The following is a 16,714-nucleotide window of genomic DNA, read 5'->3' as shown; positions in this document are numbered from 1 at the left end:
GGCAGTCCCACAGCGGTGCTTATGAAATACGCACCGCAGTGGGAACGTCAAATGCAGTACCTGCAGGACATGAACTGGTGCAGTCCATGCCGTGCAGGTACTGCGGTGCATGCACACAGGGGGGCCACCCAGTGGCCCTGTAGGGCCCCCTTTGTTTCCTCTCCACCACTGTTTTCATGTAGTAGGAATCGCCATAAAAACCGTGGTATAGGGGAAACTTGTAATATGCTTGGTGTGACCACATATGGCGACCTCAAGACTGCTGCACCACCGCCGTTGCGGTGGTTCAATGGCAGTCCTACAGCCCTAGTTGTAATAGGGCTGTCGGACTACCGGTGCAGCGTGGCTGGACCACTACCATCACACCACAGTGAGTCTGGTGGCCCGTGGTATACCTTTGCCCCTCTCCCTCCCATCAATACACTCTAACAGTTTAGTACTCATGCTGGAAACATGGAATGTCTAACTTTTTTAGGGCTACTATGCTCAGGACGGGAAAGATTTTTGCTAGCTATACTGCCGTGATGTGGTTTTTATTTTAACACAAAAATGTTAAACCTACAATAAAGATTTAGGGAAAGAAACACAGAAGCATTTAAAGTTTAGAAAGTTTATAAATAATGACTAAATTGCTGATATTTCTTGCTGTGGCGTTCATGCAGCGATTTGAAAGCATTGATGATGCAATGATGTTATCGCAGGTCACTTATCCCTACAGGGTCGGACTGTCCTATATGGCAGTCTGGCAGTGCCAGAAGGACTGGTCTGGCAGTTAGATCAGTGTGTTGGCTTGTTTTCTGGCAGCCTGTGGGTCTGCTATATGGTGATTGCCTATAGCCAGGATCGGACTGTCCTCTAGGGCAATCAGGCTGTGCCCGATATGCTGGTCTGACAGATCAGTGTATAAGATGTTTATTTTAGCAGTTTATGGACCTGTTTTATGGTCACATGGGCTGTTTTGCTGTTTATTTCTCTGATATTACCACAAACATTGCCTGCAACAAACAGAAATGCATGCAGCCTCAAAATGGACCTGATTTCCAAATGTAGGCCTCTTTTTAGCTATCTGGTTCGTTAATGGGGGCCATGTTTATTTTGGTACTAGTGCCTATTTTTTTGCCCCAGTCCAAACCTGCCAATAAATAGAAATTCAAGCAGTCTCCCAAACCTTGCATAACACCTATATAGCCCTTTACAAGTTAAAAACTGCCCCGCTTTGCAGATTGAGGCCACTTTTCAGCTAAGTGAATCGCTAATGGGGCCACTTTTGTTTTGGTGCCTTGGTGTCCCTGTCCGATCCTGGCCACAGGCCAGCCTTTGAATGTCTGAACGAGTGCAGCGAACGGTTTGTGGGTTTTTAATGTACCGTGGCGCCACCTCATTGAACTGTGCTAAAAACGAAGGCGAAAAAGTACTCCGAAAAGAGGAAAAAAACTGAAAAGATCCGACAGAGGGTCAAAAGGGCTGGATGCGTTTTAAGAAATTGACATCGCCATGATCACACAAAGTTAATAAAAAACACTTAGCAGCTGCAAATGACATCATCGCTTTAAGCGAAAAAAACAGCACGAGCTTATTTGGTATAATTTTTTTTTTTTTGCACGCCCTGTAAATACCATGCGACAGAAAAAGCGCATTCTTCTTTGTCCTCAAATGACTAATACGTCTGTTCCTTTTTACAGCGTTTTTTCGTTCTGGATAATGGGATCCTGAAGTACTCAAAGTCTCCAATAGATGTAAGTACAACGTGAACAATGTTGGTTCGTCAGAAAAGAGAACAAACCTGGGCTGCATGATTAACGCGCGTGGCCGCACGCGCCCCACCTCAGCAGCAGCGGCTCTCAAGGCTTCGCTTCCCACACAGCTCGCGTGGGCCTTCCAGAAGCGCCTCCCGCCTTCGGAGCGAATTACTGACACACCGTGATTGATGGGCTAATGTATGTTTGTGAAATGGTTGAGGCCGTGGCCAGATTTACAGTGCAGAGTAATTTGTTTACAGTCTTAGAATGCTAAAGTCAATGGGATTGCAAGTACGTTGTCTATTTCATATGTGGTGTGCTGTATCATACATATATGTAATAGTAACGTAATATCAGTAAATATATTTGCTGTATTAGTTTTAATATTTTACGTCCACCACAACAGATAATATTAATGGCAATTACCTCGTAGCCTTTCTTCTTCGGCTCAGTCCTTATCCAATGAGGGCCCGTGCTCGATGATAGATTTACCTACCCTAGTAGAATGCTCACCTTAGACGAAAAGCATATTTTATTGAAGGTGCCTGACAGTGACTCCAGCCCCCGTCCAACGGAATTAAAAAAGTAATTCAAAACTCCTTCCAGTTTTTTTTTCTCTTGTGTCAGACAGATTTGCTGCTTACCGGCAAGTGACTTTTATAAGAATATCTTTTATTAATAATTTTTTTTTTTTAAAACCTTTATTGCACTTCAAAAAACCCACAAAGGTGTACATCTTAGCATACTGCCTACAACAACCTTCTGTCCGGCAATGCATCAGCGTGAAAATGCAAATATTTAGCCAATACAGGAGGAGATAGGGGAGTACACAGCATGCCGCCTACAACCCTACCGGGCCGGCCGCGTTTTTGGAGAATCCTAAGCATGCATTTAGTGACATCCAAGCATATAGTCAAGAAGTATATTAACGGTCAACTAGAACTCAACCATGAACTGGTTCCTCTAAGGGAATGTGGCTAAGGTGGCGAGGCATTGTAACCCAGAGTTGCAGGAGCGCCGCCCCAAACCATCCCCCCCCTACCATGTGCAGCGCACACAGGCTCAATCAAGAAAACTACGGCTGGGTTGTGGGCAAGTCTTGTGTGGTTCCCGCTTCAGTAAGGATGGGATGTTCCAATAAGTAGGTTTGCAAGGGGGCCCATATGTCAGCTGGACGGGATGAGGGGGGTGGAAGATCTGCATATGTGTGGAGTTGCTCCTGACAATAAATTAGATCCTGAAGCCACTCCTTAAATTTCGTCGCTCTGCCCCTTCCCCATTTGCAAGCGATTCTCCTTTTGGCGAGAATCTGCGCAAGGGAGGTGTATTTACGTATTTTAGTGGCAAGAGGGGCAGTGTAGCCCAGCAGGGCAGTCAGGGGATCTGCGGGAATGTGTAGGCCTGTCATGAGGTCCTATGCAGCCAGTACCTCTCTCCAATAGCTGTGTATGGGCCGACAGTCCCAGGCTAAATGTTTAAAGTCCGCCTCTTCCCGACCACATCTTTCGCAGCAATCGTTGTCTCGGATCTTCAACCTGTGCAGCTGCGCTGGTGTGTAATATAAGTGGTGAATATACTTATAATGTATGATTCTAAATCTGCTGCTGGCGGATATCTCTCCAGTCTGCTTGTAACAGTATGTCCATTGCTCCTCCGTGAGGGGGTGTCCCAGCTCCTCCTCCCACCGGATGCGAGCTAACGGGACCTCATAAGCCCCATTGAGTTGTACCATATGATATAGGAGCGAAAGCACGTGTGCGGGGGCCTCCTGTTGCAATAACACATGTAGTGGAAGCAAAATCGGAGGCTCGAGAGGGAACGTAGGTGCAGCAGTTTTCACCGCCTGACGGAGTCTAATATAGTAAGAGCGTTCCAGTGGGGTGGGATTAATAACTTTGAAAAAGTCTGCACTGGTCTTAAACTTCCCCTTTGTATAGAGATGCCCCCAAGCATGAATAGAGAGGTGGCAGAGGAGCCGGCGACATCCTCCCTCCTGTGTGACCGGGACTTCCTGTCGTCCAGGAAGGTGCAAAAGCGGGGAATATAATAAAGCAAAGCGGGTTGCTTTTGCGAGATCATGACACGCAATCACCGTGGACTGAACGGTAGTGTGCACAAGGTGTCGCGGGAGCGCGGGTCCACTCAAGTATGCCGTGCTTGGGATGGGGGTCATATACCCGTCCTCTATTGCCAAATGCGGCATAAAAGTTGGAGGTTTCATCCAGTACACGGCATAATGCGCCTGTGCACAGCTAAAGTACAATTCAATATCCGGTACCGAGAGCTCACCCATTACGAAGGGTCGTGTGAGGACATCCCATTTTAATCTGGCCTGTTTGAACCCCCCCCCCCCCCCCACCCCCCCCCCCAGGCAAGCCTTATTAGCTGGGCTCTGATCTCCGAAAAAAAATGCCGGCTGGGAGCATACGGGCTGTTTACAAATAAATATAAAAGTTTGGGCAAGATCACCATTTTAATCAACGTCACTCTGCCAGCCATTGACAAGGGCAGCGCAATCCAGCCAGCAATCTTGTCTGTGATGGAATCTAGCGCGCGCCCATAGTTATCCCTCATGAGTTCTTCACGATTACGAGAGAGTATAATTCCCAAATAGGTGAGGGTGGCGTCACACCACTTGAGGGGGATATCGGGTTTGAATTTGGCAGTGGAATCCGTAAGAGGAAAAATGTGGGACTTTCCCCAATTGATGTTGACTCCGGAGACCTGCCCGAATAGAATAAAAAGCCGCAATATGGGATTCAGGCTTTTTCGGGCTGACGCAGGTACAACGTAATATCATCTGCATATAACGAAATAAGGGTCTGCCGTTCTGGGTATATAAGCGCATATTCACGATGATGCTGTCGAATTTTTGCAGCAAGGGGTTTGATGGCAAGCGCAAATAAAAGAGGGGAGAGTGGGCATCCTTGCCTAGTGCCTCTGGCCAGCGAAAAAGAAGATGAGCGCATCCCATTCACCATTACAGTAGCGCGGAGTCCCGTATACAGCAGATTAATCCAGGCAAGGAAAGGGGGGGGGGGGAAACCCCATGCGCGCTAGAACAAATGAGAGGTAGTCCCACTCCAGGGAATCAAATGCCTTAGTGGCATCAAGGAAAATGGCCGCCACGTCCATTTCCGGACCTATATCTTGTAGAAGCGCAAATAGTGTATGTAAGTTGTGGGCAGTGCTTCTGGTCGGGACAAACCCGGATTGATCCGGGAGGACCAGAACCGGCATAGGAGGACTTATCCGATTGGCAACCAGTTTGGCGAGGATTTTGGCATCAACATTGATAAGAGAAAGAGGCCTGTACGAATCTAATTGCGTGGGCAATTTCCCTGGCTTAGGTAAGGATATTATAAGTGCCTCGCGCATCGACCGAGGTAGGATACCAGTTTCCCGGGCCTCTTCGAATACATGTCACAATATCGGAATGATGATGTGTCGATATAATTTATAAAACTCGGCCGGCAGGGCCCGGGGCCTTACCCGATTGTAATTGTATGATAGCGGAGATTACCTCCTCGTCCTCATGGTGGGCTAAAAGAAACTCTCTCTGACTGTCACCCAACCAAGCTATAGCTGTATCCTCAAAGAAGGATGCAAAGTCTACTGGAGCTCGACGATGCGTGGAATACAGTGTTTTATAAAACCGTTTAAACGCCTCTAATATTGCCGAAGGACTCCTGTGCGTGAGCCCGTCTTCATCGACGATTTCTGCAACCGTATTAGCGAACCGTGGAGGTCAGATAGAGAAGGCTAATGCCCGTCCAGTTCGCTCACCCTCTCCGTAACAACGAGCCTTATGATATTTGCCTCTAAATTTGCACTCCCGCTCCGCAGTGTCTTGGTAGTCTGTAATCAGTGTACGCAAATGCGCTCGCAATGATGGCGAAGGTGTATTTTGAATGGCCAGCTCAGTGCTCTTTATTACTGACTATATCCTACGAAGTGTGTTCCGGATATCTTTTAAGACCCCACCGCTTTTGGCTATACAGATTCCACGGATGGTCACTTTAAACGCCTCCCAAAGGGTGGAATAGTGGGGGACGGAGCCAGAGTTACGGGCAAAAAACTCTGATATCTCTTGTTCGAGTTCAGCTTTAAATACAGGGTCCAGGAGCGACTGCGGGTTGAGGCGCCAGGAGAGATATGGAGATTCCTCTCGCACCGGGTGAGGGTTAGCTGTGCAGGAGAGTGGTCTGAGTACATGCGAGGGAGGTAAGACGTGTGCGATACCCAAGGTGCCAAACCCCGATCAACAAGCCAGTAATCAATGCGTGACCAAGAAGCATGAGCCGAGGAGTAACATGAACCCTGCCGAGTCAGTGGGTGTTGTGTCCTCCAGGGATCCATGAGGGCACGCTCCTCAATTAAATGTTTAAGGGCTGACTGCGCTGCCGTGTAATGGTGTGATTGTGGGTGGGACCTTTCCAGCTGCGGGTTGAGTGTCACATTAAAATCCCCCCCCCCCATATTAGATGTGTCGTATCTAACCTTCCCCCACAATAGCCGAAAAAACTGCGGGTCATCCGTATTGGGCCCATAGCAAGATATCAGTGTAACAGTTTGTCCAGCTAGTCTACCCCACAGAATGGTGTATCGCCCTTGCGGGTCTATGTGGGATCCAATAGGATTATACGGGAGCGTGTGTTTGACCAAGATGCAAGTGCCCCGAGCGTAGGAGGAGTAGCAAGAGAAGCCTCTATGGGCCGCCCAGCGCCTAGCAAAAGTGGGGAATGAGCCGGGGGGGGGGGGGAGATGTGTTTCCTGCAACATAGCACATTGCACACTATGGCGATCAAGGTATGCAAGTATATGACGGCATTTGCGGGGATTACTCGAGCCTCGCACATTCCATGTTAGAAAGGTATACTGAGGCGTCCCAGGGCCTGATTCCATTCCACAAGGGTATCAAGTACATTTAGTAACGCATAATGTACAGCATACCATGAGAACTCCTCCCTATATGTGGCGAGCTCAGTCCCGAACCAGAAAAGAAACTGAAAATACGGTTGTGTTCCCTCCCCCCACCCACAACAGCAACCCCAACCTGCTGTGTCAATTGCCTCCCCCCCAACCACCCCATTCCTAGTCCCAACTGGGGATGGGTAGATACTTTTCCCAACATTTTATAAAAAGTTCAATACTAGGGTTCACCTGGTGGGTAGCAGCCAGAGGGCGACCAGGTGCTCCTCGCAAGGACGAGGGTGTTCGGGTATAAAAGCTGCCGAAGCCTCTTCTTTACTGGAAGAAATTTACGTCTCTGCTCTTGCACTGCCAGAGTAAAGTCTGGATAGATGGAGATCTCCATCCCTTCATGCTGTAGGCGGCCCTTCTCTCTAGACAACCTTAGCGCAGTATCCCTATCGCGATAGTTCCGCAATTTGGCGATTATGGGGCGCGGTGGGGTCCCAGGAGGAGGGCGGTTCACCAGCGACCGATGCGCACACTCCACTATGAAGACCGTGGAAAAATCCCCCCTGCCAAAGAGAGCAATCAAGAGCCGCTCAACATATTCCTCCATCTTCCCAGCGGCCGTCGTCTCCGGCACCCCTAGAATGCGGAGGTTGTTTCTTCTCGAGCGCGATTCCATTTCCTCATTTTTAGCGGCTATCACTCTCAATACTTTGTCCATCTCTGAGATGCGGCCTGTGGCGGCAGTGCAGGTATCCTCCAGGTCCGATATTCGCCTCTCCGCTTCGGTAAATCGGTCGTCGTGCTTATCTGCCCTCTGCGTAAAGGCCATCCAATCTGGCCGTCATGGAGTCCATTTTGGACTCTATGGATGTCAGGCTTGACTGCATAACCAGCAGCAGCTCCTTCAAGTCCGCTGTCGATGGGGCCGAAGCCTCGGCAGGGTTCCCATCCGGGTCCGAATGCACTCTGGTGTGGTTCCGGGTGTCAAAGTTAAGCTTCGACTGCCTACCGTCGGATTTCCCCATTGCGACCTGGTGAGGTGGGTTACAGCTCCCAGGGCCCCGGAGAATCGACCTATCCCCCCAAGGGACTGCGGGATCAGCGCGCCGGCTAGAGGGTGGCGGACCAACGCACGCTCTGCAAGGCCGCAGGCGCCTCACTAGTGGTCACTCGGCCAGATAGCCAATTCTAATTGTGGGCGTCCCTGGAGAGTCCTCTCCCAGAAGCACGGATCCCCCCGGACAGGCAGAGCTAGGCCTCCCAGGCCAAATCAGGCAATCAGGGCACCTTCTAGGGGCAGGAATCAGCAGAGACACGTGGGGAGCGTATGTCCTCTCACTGGAGCCCCACCGATGAGGGTGACTCTGAACGCAGAAATTCAGGCAGTTACAGAGCCATCGATCTGATGGCAGGCCCAGCAGCAGCAGCGCTTTCAGCCTCACAAGGCCTCCAAGCAATTCAGGCACCAGTCTTGCTGTTCAACGTGTCGATGCAGGCGTTTCTTCCGCCACAGGCGGCGGAGCAGGGGGCAGGGGCAGCTAGACCTCCCTCCACGCTATTAAGCAGCCTCTGCAGCCCCCGCCTCCCCGCAAGCGTTCATACGCGGCAAGGCCCGGGCGTCCCTCCCGTCTAGGCCGCACCGGCCCACCACGCCATGCCCCGTCCCAGAGAGGCTCCGAGCAGCCGCAGCGGTGTTCTCCCTCAGGAGCGCTGGCTGAGGCCCAGCGCTCCAACGGTGTCTCTGCAGAGCCGGAGACGTCAAGCAGGGGCTCTTACCCCAGGCACATCAGCAGGCCGCCGTCTCCGCTTCACCGCCGCCAGTTGCCGCCGGGCCCGCACTCCCTCCAGCACTCCCCACAGCCGCCACGCTCAGGATCGGAGCGGGCCGGGCCGTGGGGCAACAGCGGGACGGCGCAACAGCAGCGACCACAGCAGGGAGAAGCGTCGCTCAGTCCCCACACCTCTGTCGCCACATCAGCGGCAGCACAGCAGGCGACAAGCGGCAGAGTCGCTCTGGATACAATCGCGCTTTCAATGAGCCGCCATCACTCACGCAGGCTTGTCTGTTACAGGTCAGCAACTCCAGGCATAAATGTCCGTTTTGTGGGGATCAGCAGCTGCACACCAGTTCCTAGCGGATCAGGACTGCATGTAGATATGTTTTGGGGCCAGGATGGCAAGGATGTAGATAGGATGTTTCCTCGAACCGCAAGAGCCTCGCACAGGTGCGGACATCTTGCTTGGCGCCCTCTAGCGCCCCCATCTTTTATTAATAATTATGCTCTAGAGGTCTCATTTTCTCAAGTTACAGAATTTTAGTTCAGGCAACCATGTCATAGGCGGCACGGATACGACTACCTGTGCATTGCAAAATGGCCAGGACCCCTTTTTGCGGTCCTGAGTTTTGCTAACATGACCTAATCCTACTATTTGGGCCCGCTGAACCTCGCTAAGTGGAGGTAAAAATGCTGAAAGAGTTAGTCTGTGCCACTCACATTTATTAATTTCACCGGATTGTATTTTGGCAGTGTTCCTTCCGAGTCCCCTATAACTGGCTGCTTTACAAGTAATCCGAAAAGAGGATGCTGCTCCTGTTTCGACAAGGAGTCAGCATCCTGCTGTACAATAGAGCCTAAAAGTACAGCGCCAAGTGCATGCACTAAACAAAAAGCTATCCACAGCTGACCATAGGTTCCGCACCACAAACCCCTTCACATTTATTTTAGTAGATAGTCCTGTGCATCCTTTTCTGGCACTTGCCGCCATTTAGTGCCACTGGAAACCAGAGAAACAGATATACGCCAAAAGGAAGGTGCACCATAAATAGATTCAATATTGCCAGTGTCAGTTCATCATCTTCTTTTATTGAAAATTATTGATCACAAACTTTAAAATCAGCCAACGCTTTTCGTTCCTTTTCACAGTAGGAACTTCGTCAGGGCTCCAACTATTAAATAGTATATTCACGCTTGTTGATAATGGTGGTAGTAACAGCACCGAGATTGTCACCCCAATATCAGGGTGTAAAGTAAGTTCCTGTCCCGGCTCAAGATCAGAGTCCTCGGATTCCCGGTGTGGGCAGGATCACTTAGGATCTTGATCCTGATTCGGAACTTGAGCCGAGACAGGAAATTACTTTAAACCCTGATATTGAGGTGACAATCCTGGGGCTGTTACTACGACCCAGAGGTATCCACGGTTTTGCATAATTGACCCGCATTTCTAATTTGCTTCACAGCTCCAAGAGTATTTACAAAGGTTTTAGCCCTAGTTATGTGACTTTTACATTCCAATGAAATTAATATCGTACCATATCTCGTTAATCTGTTGATCATTGCATCCTCATTTTGAAAGGGTCTCAAGGATGTCCAAGACAGTTGCCAGTTTTGTGGTCCCATCATTGGGATGGATTATCAGCTGGGCAAAATCTTAGTTTCACACAGTTCAAAATATCCAGTTCCTCAACGTGTCCTTTCGAACAGACCTGGATCCGGTATTGCTTCCCCAGAAGAGAAGAGAGAAATTAACTGTCCGGTTGAGCCTCCTTCTATCCCAAAACAAGGCTTCTGCCAGGTAGAATGGAGGGTGTTGGCAAAATCACTGGTGGAAGTTCCTCATTCTTAGTGTCTCCTCCAATCCTTAAAATGGTACCTTCCATCACATTAGTCTCTTGCTTTGGCCAACTACAACGCTCTTGTGCCTGTTTCTCCTTACATTCTGCTGTTGTTAAGCTAGTGACTCATCTAGAAAGTCTGAGCAGAGGCATATTTCTATCACTCCCACATCCTATGATCATGATGAAAGATGACTGTCTCCAGGGTTCGGGAGAAATCTCAGAAGTCTGCTCTGTACATGGACTTTGGTCTCCAAGAGATAGGGGAATGTCTGCCAGTTGAAAGGAACTGGCTGCCATTCCTTTGTCCCTTCTACACTTTCAGGACCAGAATAAGGGAAGGGCAGTTTGTGGTCAAACAGAAAATCAATTTGGTTGTTCTCATATCTATTGGGTGGACTGTCAGGGTGTAGAGCCCAATCTTCTTCACCTGACAGCTGTTTATCTGTTAAGGAGGGAGAATAGGCCTGACAGCCCCTAGAGTCAGATGTTTTCAAGTTCAGTGTCACTGATTATTAGTCAAAGAGCATTTCAGGAAATCATGAGTCGACTTGGCTAGCCATGGCTAGATCTATTTGCCATGGAGACCAGTGATCAATGTCCAAAATGTTGTTCTCTAGTTCTGCCTCAGAACGTGTGTGTCATTTCATTGTTTACAGGACATTTTTCTTCGTGTTTTTTGCCCATCATCAGATGATGGCCTTTATATCTGCTTTATGCTTCTAGAGCATGAGCCATCTATTTGGACCGCTTCCTTTCAAAAGACTTCATTTTTTGCCACCTCTGAATTATTGGGCCAGTGTAATTGTCCCTCTTCTTGTGAGGAAATAAATTTGTTTCAGTAGTTCCACAGGTTACAAAACGATAGGGATCCCTTTGCCAGAGACAAAGGATGGTCATTCAACAAGACAAAGAAAATCTGTTGTGCTACGCCTTGGTCCTCTGCACACACTTGATTTGGAAGCCGTTTTTCAAATTGCTTTGCTTTGCATGTTCTGTGTGCTGTTAACTCATAATGCTATTTTCTTGTTTATTGAACTTTTCCTTTTAATGCACATTTTGTTTTATCAAATATTTTGTTTATGGTCCTGTAAGAAGCTACTTTTATGAAGTCTGGGCGTATCTTTATTGGGTAAGGAGTGAGATTAAGAAGATAGACTAGGAGGTAATGACCAGGTTACTTATTGGTAATCTTCATTACTCCGAGTCCAAGACTTCTTCAAAGTTCTAAAGTTTTTCTCCTTCCTCTCCTGCTGTAAGCTTGCGGGCCCCATAATGTATTTGTTAGAACGGGAAGGGCTTTTTAATTACGTTTCTTTTATTCCAGTGGGGGATGGATGGGGGCATTGTTAGATACCTTAAATACATGTTTTTTATTTGAAGTGAGCATTTTACTAGGGCAGGTAGATACCTCATTTGCTAGTGGTATTCCAGCAAATAGGAAATATTATTTTACAATGGCCTCCTTTGACTGTGTGATTGTATATATAAAACTGATGTCTACATTTTGATTTACTGGGCCACTCTCCTGCACTGTCCCTCGTGATTGATTTCAACTGTATTGCAATGCCTGTGCTCTTTTTAAGCCCTCTCTGTGAATCTTCAGTCTCAGTACTGTGCGTCATTTTACAGAAGCCACAGAATGACTAAATCACTTTTCTGAAAGATAAAACATCACAGGTGCTACTAGACATCCTCATTCCTGCTGTAGAAGAAGCACACATGCTGTGCCTTTGAATGCCCACACTATTCTTTTTACTATTTTCTGCTGTTTATAAAGCACATTAAAATACTTCCCATGCTCTCTGAGGGATTTGAGAGCAAAAACATATCCTCTTCCTTCTGAATAGATTTCAGTCCACTCTAAAGTGGGCAAAGTAGATCACCATGCAGGCACCCTCTTTTCTTGAATGTGTTTATTCTCTTTAATTGATCAAGTTTTGGGGCTTTTGTACTGGTATGGTGGCTGAGCAACAGGACTGTCAGAAGAGAAGGGCAGCTAGGGCTCCATGCCTCAAGCCCCACACTTAATAGGAGACCGTGTGTTTTTAGACCTTGTCTATGTCAGCATATGTGCTCTTGCTTGCAAGAGATATTGTGCTCTTCAAGGGATAGAGCCCGCCCATTTGCTTACCATTTGTGAGCTTCAATGTCACTCTCATTTGCTGGCTTTTAATTGGGCTGCACAACCTGGCTTCACTACCTCTTCTTTTTGCCGGAGCATGCACCAAGTATTGATTGCTTTATCTCGATTAGGGTTCTTTCGCTGCTAGCATTGTGATTGAGGTACTATATTTTTATTTTCTTGCTTCTTCCTGCCCCACCTTTGTGTCCATGTTGCTTCTTCCTCTCCCAACCCCCGTCAGTGTGGGCTCTTTGAGTCCGTTCTGCTTCTACCCCTCCCACCCCTGTCTGTGTTTCTGTTTTTCCACTCTCACTGCCTATCCTTGTGGCTTCTTCCCCACCTATTCCCCCGTCCATGTAGCTTCTTCCCCTGCCACCCCAGTCCGTGTGACATCTCCCCCTCCATACCACCTGCCTGTTTTGCCCAATCCGTGTTGCTTCTTCCCCTCCCCTCCCACCCCGTCTTTATCCTTATTCCCCTTCCACCCTGTCATGTCCCTGTTGCTTATTCCCCTTCCCCCACACCAGTATAATTTGCAAAAAAAAAGCCCAATGACAAGGCCAGCGCTGGCATTTTCTTTATTTTTACTGTCCTGGTGACTGTTGTGCGAGACCTATTGACTTTTGCCAAAGATTGTTTTGTTATAACACCGATCTACTTAATATAAAGCAGGCCTAATCTGTTCCTTCGGGAGGCAGCTAATGCAACAACACCACTAGGTGGCACCAAATATGTTTTTCATTTCCCCAGCAAACTTGTTTCCTTAATTAAGAGCAGCAACTTATGAGAAATTGTTAGACCTGGCATGTTTCCCTTTCATTTTTGCTTTTTGACCACCTGGTTTTGACTCTGTTTTTGCTGGTTTAGTGTCTCTGCACACTGTCTCACTGCAGTTCAGTGTTAAAGTGCAAGTGCTCCTATTGTAAATTGTATTATTGATTGGTGAAATTTGATTTACTGGATTCAGTGAGCGTGCCAGCGCCTGTAAATCAAATGCTGCTTGTAGGCATGCAGCACTGACTTTGCCACCCACATGAGCAGCCTCTCAAAGGGTTCTCAGACCTGTCACTGCAGTGTCTGCACACAGTTTTTACTGCCATGTTGACTTGGCAAGTGCACCCACTTTCCAAGCACTAACCTTCCCTTTTATTACATGTGTACCCCTATGGGCAGGGTGCAGTGTATTTGAAAGGTAGGACATGTACTGGTGTGTGTGACATGTCCTGACAGTGACATACAGGGTATTTTGTCTTTCACTGTTGAAAGGCTATCTGTCCCATAGGGTAGAATGGAGAATACTTTGTAAACATTTTACAAGTATATCTTCCCATTGGGACAAGATAGAGAAGTGGAGTTTAGTATGCCTGAACTCAAAATTTAGAAATGCATCTTTTGGTAAAGATGATTTTTATGTTCTGTGTTTGAAAATACCACTTTTAGAAAGTAGGCATTTTCTTGCTTGGCAGTCCTGAGTGCCTCTGCTGGGTTGTGGATTGACTGTCTGGCTTTGGAGTGACAGGGGCTGGGGATGTGCATTCTCTTCAGACAGCCACGGGGGTGGCTTGATGTGTGTCCTGCATTTTCTGCATGAGTCAGGGCTGGGTTGAATAGACCTGGGCTGCATTTAGAATAGTGGGAGGATATTTCCTTGCCCCTGAATGGGCCTCGTCTGCCTTGGACAATGCTGTCTCCACCTCCTGCTGGGAAGCTGGGCCAGAGATGGCAAAACAGGTTTGGACTGAGCACAGACACTCTCAGAACAATATAAATATTGAGGCCCAAACCCCAGAACGTTAGCACCCGCTTGGATCAAGGAACGTGCCAAGAAGAAGAGCTGGAAAAACTGCCAGAAGGACTACTGCCCCTCTGCTGTGTTGTTGCTTTGCTGGGTTGGCCTGCAGTTGCTGCTTCTGCCTTAGGCGGTGAAAGGACTGGACTGAACTTTCTTCACCTTTCGCTGAGTATTTCCAAGGGCTTGAAATAGAACTTGCCTCCTGTTCATGAAGTCTCAGGGACATGTGTTTCAGTTGCCACAGAGGGGAAAAGCAGCCGACACAGCTGCTGGCTCCATGTCCTGAAGGCACTGCATAAGGCACCGCCGCACCGGCACTGCAACCCTGGTCTCACTGACGACCGCTGCCGCCACGAAGCCGCTGCTTGCACCGCGACCTGTGGGCACCGTACTCTGCACTACATCGCTTCTCTCCACCGCCCTGATCTCACAGACGGCATCACTGCATGATGACCTAGACACTCATGACTGCACCGTGGTTTGGGGGCACCGCTCGTAAGTCACATGACGCATTGCCCGTCCCACACCACAGTCTGGGCGGGCCAATGCCAGCTCTCTTCAACCAGCACTGCTGCTTTCACTGTGACTTGTCAACACCGCCTCACTCTGCAGCCCTGGTCTCACCGACGTCGCTAGACGAACGTCACCGAGCTGCTGCGTGCACTGTGACTTGAGGGCACCGCATGCCGCACCGCTGCACTTCACATTGCGATGGTTGTCATGACTGGCTCACAACCAATGCGGGCGGCAGAGGCACTGTTTATGAGTCTGCTGACACAAACGCCGGTCCGCACTGACGCGGTCGGCTGGAACTGTTGTATTCTGTTGTTTTCAGCACTGCCGTAGCACCGGATTTTGAGTTATTCTTGTAAAGTGCATATTTTTGATTACTGTATATTGGTCTTTTATCGTTTTGTTTGCACAGATAAATATTGGGTATTTTTCTAAAACAGGTGTGGTGTCCTTTTGTAGTGTTCTCACTGTATTAATTTTGCTTATGTGCTAATGCTTCACAAACTGCCTCTGAGATAAGCCTGACTGCTCGTGCCAAGCTATAAAGGGGGTGAGCAGAGGTTATTTCAGTAGTGTATCCCCCTTATCCTGACTAGAAGGAAGTGACCCTATTTAGACAATGGTGCAAAACATTGCTAACTAGAGACCCCCATTTCTAACAGAAACGAGTAAGGGCCCTGCAGATTTTTGTGGTCCCTAGCTTAACAGCTTCGTACATGGCTGCTGCGGGAGCAAGAAAATACACTGTTCAGTTGTATGTTGCACAGGTCATTGCAACTTAAGTCATTACAACACACCTAATTTGGTAGTCACTACTTCAGATGTACCGTTACATAGCAACATCATATGTTAAAGTTAAAACCACGTTTCCATAGAAAAGCATTTTTTGGTTTGCTTATAATTTTGTTGTCGTTTGACAAATCTAAAGAACACTTTACAAAAAAAGTCTAATCCACCTCAGGTCCATCCTGGAATGTTTCAGGGTGATACATCAAGTGGGGACCAAGAAAAAGGGGTGGGTCCAAAAATCCAGAAATGAGTGTTTTCCCCGTTCATTTTTTCTATTAGAAAACTAGATACAGCTACACCAAAACGGCAGAACAAAATAACACCAAATTAGGCAGAAAGCTAGCTCTTGGTCCAGAAAGTGTGCTTTTTGCTATTTGGTGTAAATCTGCTCAGTAGGTTTGGAGAAACTGCAGAGCCGACAGATCTCAAGATTATTGTTATTATTTGTTCAATTGTAAAGCTCAATCCATTACCTAAACAGGCATCCTTGCACTCGCTACCTGTGACCAAACCAACATAAACCAAGACCTAAAGATTATAAAACAAAGAGTAGAGGTTGTCAATATTGCAAAGTAAAGTAGGCTGACTGTTCCAGAGAACAGCAGCCTGCACAGAAAATTCTCTGCCTTTTTTTAAAATTTAGTAACCTTCAAAAGATTGGCATTGACACAGCGCAGCAATCTGGAAGGTGTATAAGGTTGCACTTTGTGATGAAGCAAATGTGTTCCACTGAAATGGAAGGCTCTATGCATAGGGATTTCAATTTCATTTACCTGCTTACTGGAAACCAATGAAGATAATCCAAAGCCCCATAAGTGGAAGAATAGCAAGGCAGAGAAAGTGCAAGTTTTGCTGCAGCAGCCTGAATTAGATGCAAGCGTTGAAGAAGGTATGCTGGTGACCTCAAAAACCGAGCACTGCCATAATCAAGTGTGCTCAAAATAGTCATCTGCACTATACATAGGCGAAAATGAAGGGATAGTAATGGTAATATTTTACAAAGAGTCCTAATTAATCTGAAGCAGGTGGAATATCATTTATTGACATGGGTAGAAATAAATTAACCATTGTCCACAGAAACTCCCAAGTTTCTAACAGATATTGCAGTTATATGAATTGAATTATCCTCTGAAGGCTAAAAATCCATCAGCAAAGAAGCGCAGAAGAACCCGAAAAACTGTCGATTATCTTGGTCTTGTTTCCTCTGAGTTTGAGAGAGT

General features: G+C 47.6%; 1 protein-coding gene across 4 annotated transcripts in view; it reads left to right on the top strand.

Annotated features, from left to right (window-relative positions):
* OSBPL6 (oxysterol binding protein like 6) overlaps positions 1–16,714 on the top strand; it is a 690,319-nt gene that overhangs the window by 285,664 nt on the left and 387,941 nt on the right. For all 4 annotated transcript variants that reach the window (XM_085645216.1, XM_085645218.1, XM_085645217.1 and 1 more), the window contains exon 4: positions 1,683–1,736. In XM_085645216.1, the coding sequence (XP_085501342.1) occupies positions 1,683–1,736 (54 nt within the window). The remainder of the gene's footprint in view (positions 1–1,682; positions 1,737–16,714) is intronic.

Source organism: Triturus cristatus, chromosome 3_1 (genome assembly GCF_964204655.1).
Source record: "Triturus cristatus chromosome 3_1, aTriCri1.1, whole genome shotgun sequence".
NCBI lineage: Eukaryota > Metazoa > Chordata > Amphibia > Caudata > Salamandridae > Triturus > Triturus cristatus.
The sequence above is the reverse complement of the archived record's forward strand: the minus strand, read 5'-3'. Positions and strand labels throughout refer to the sequence as shown.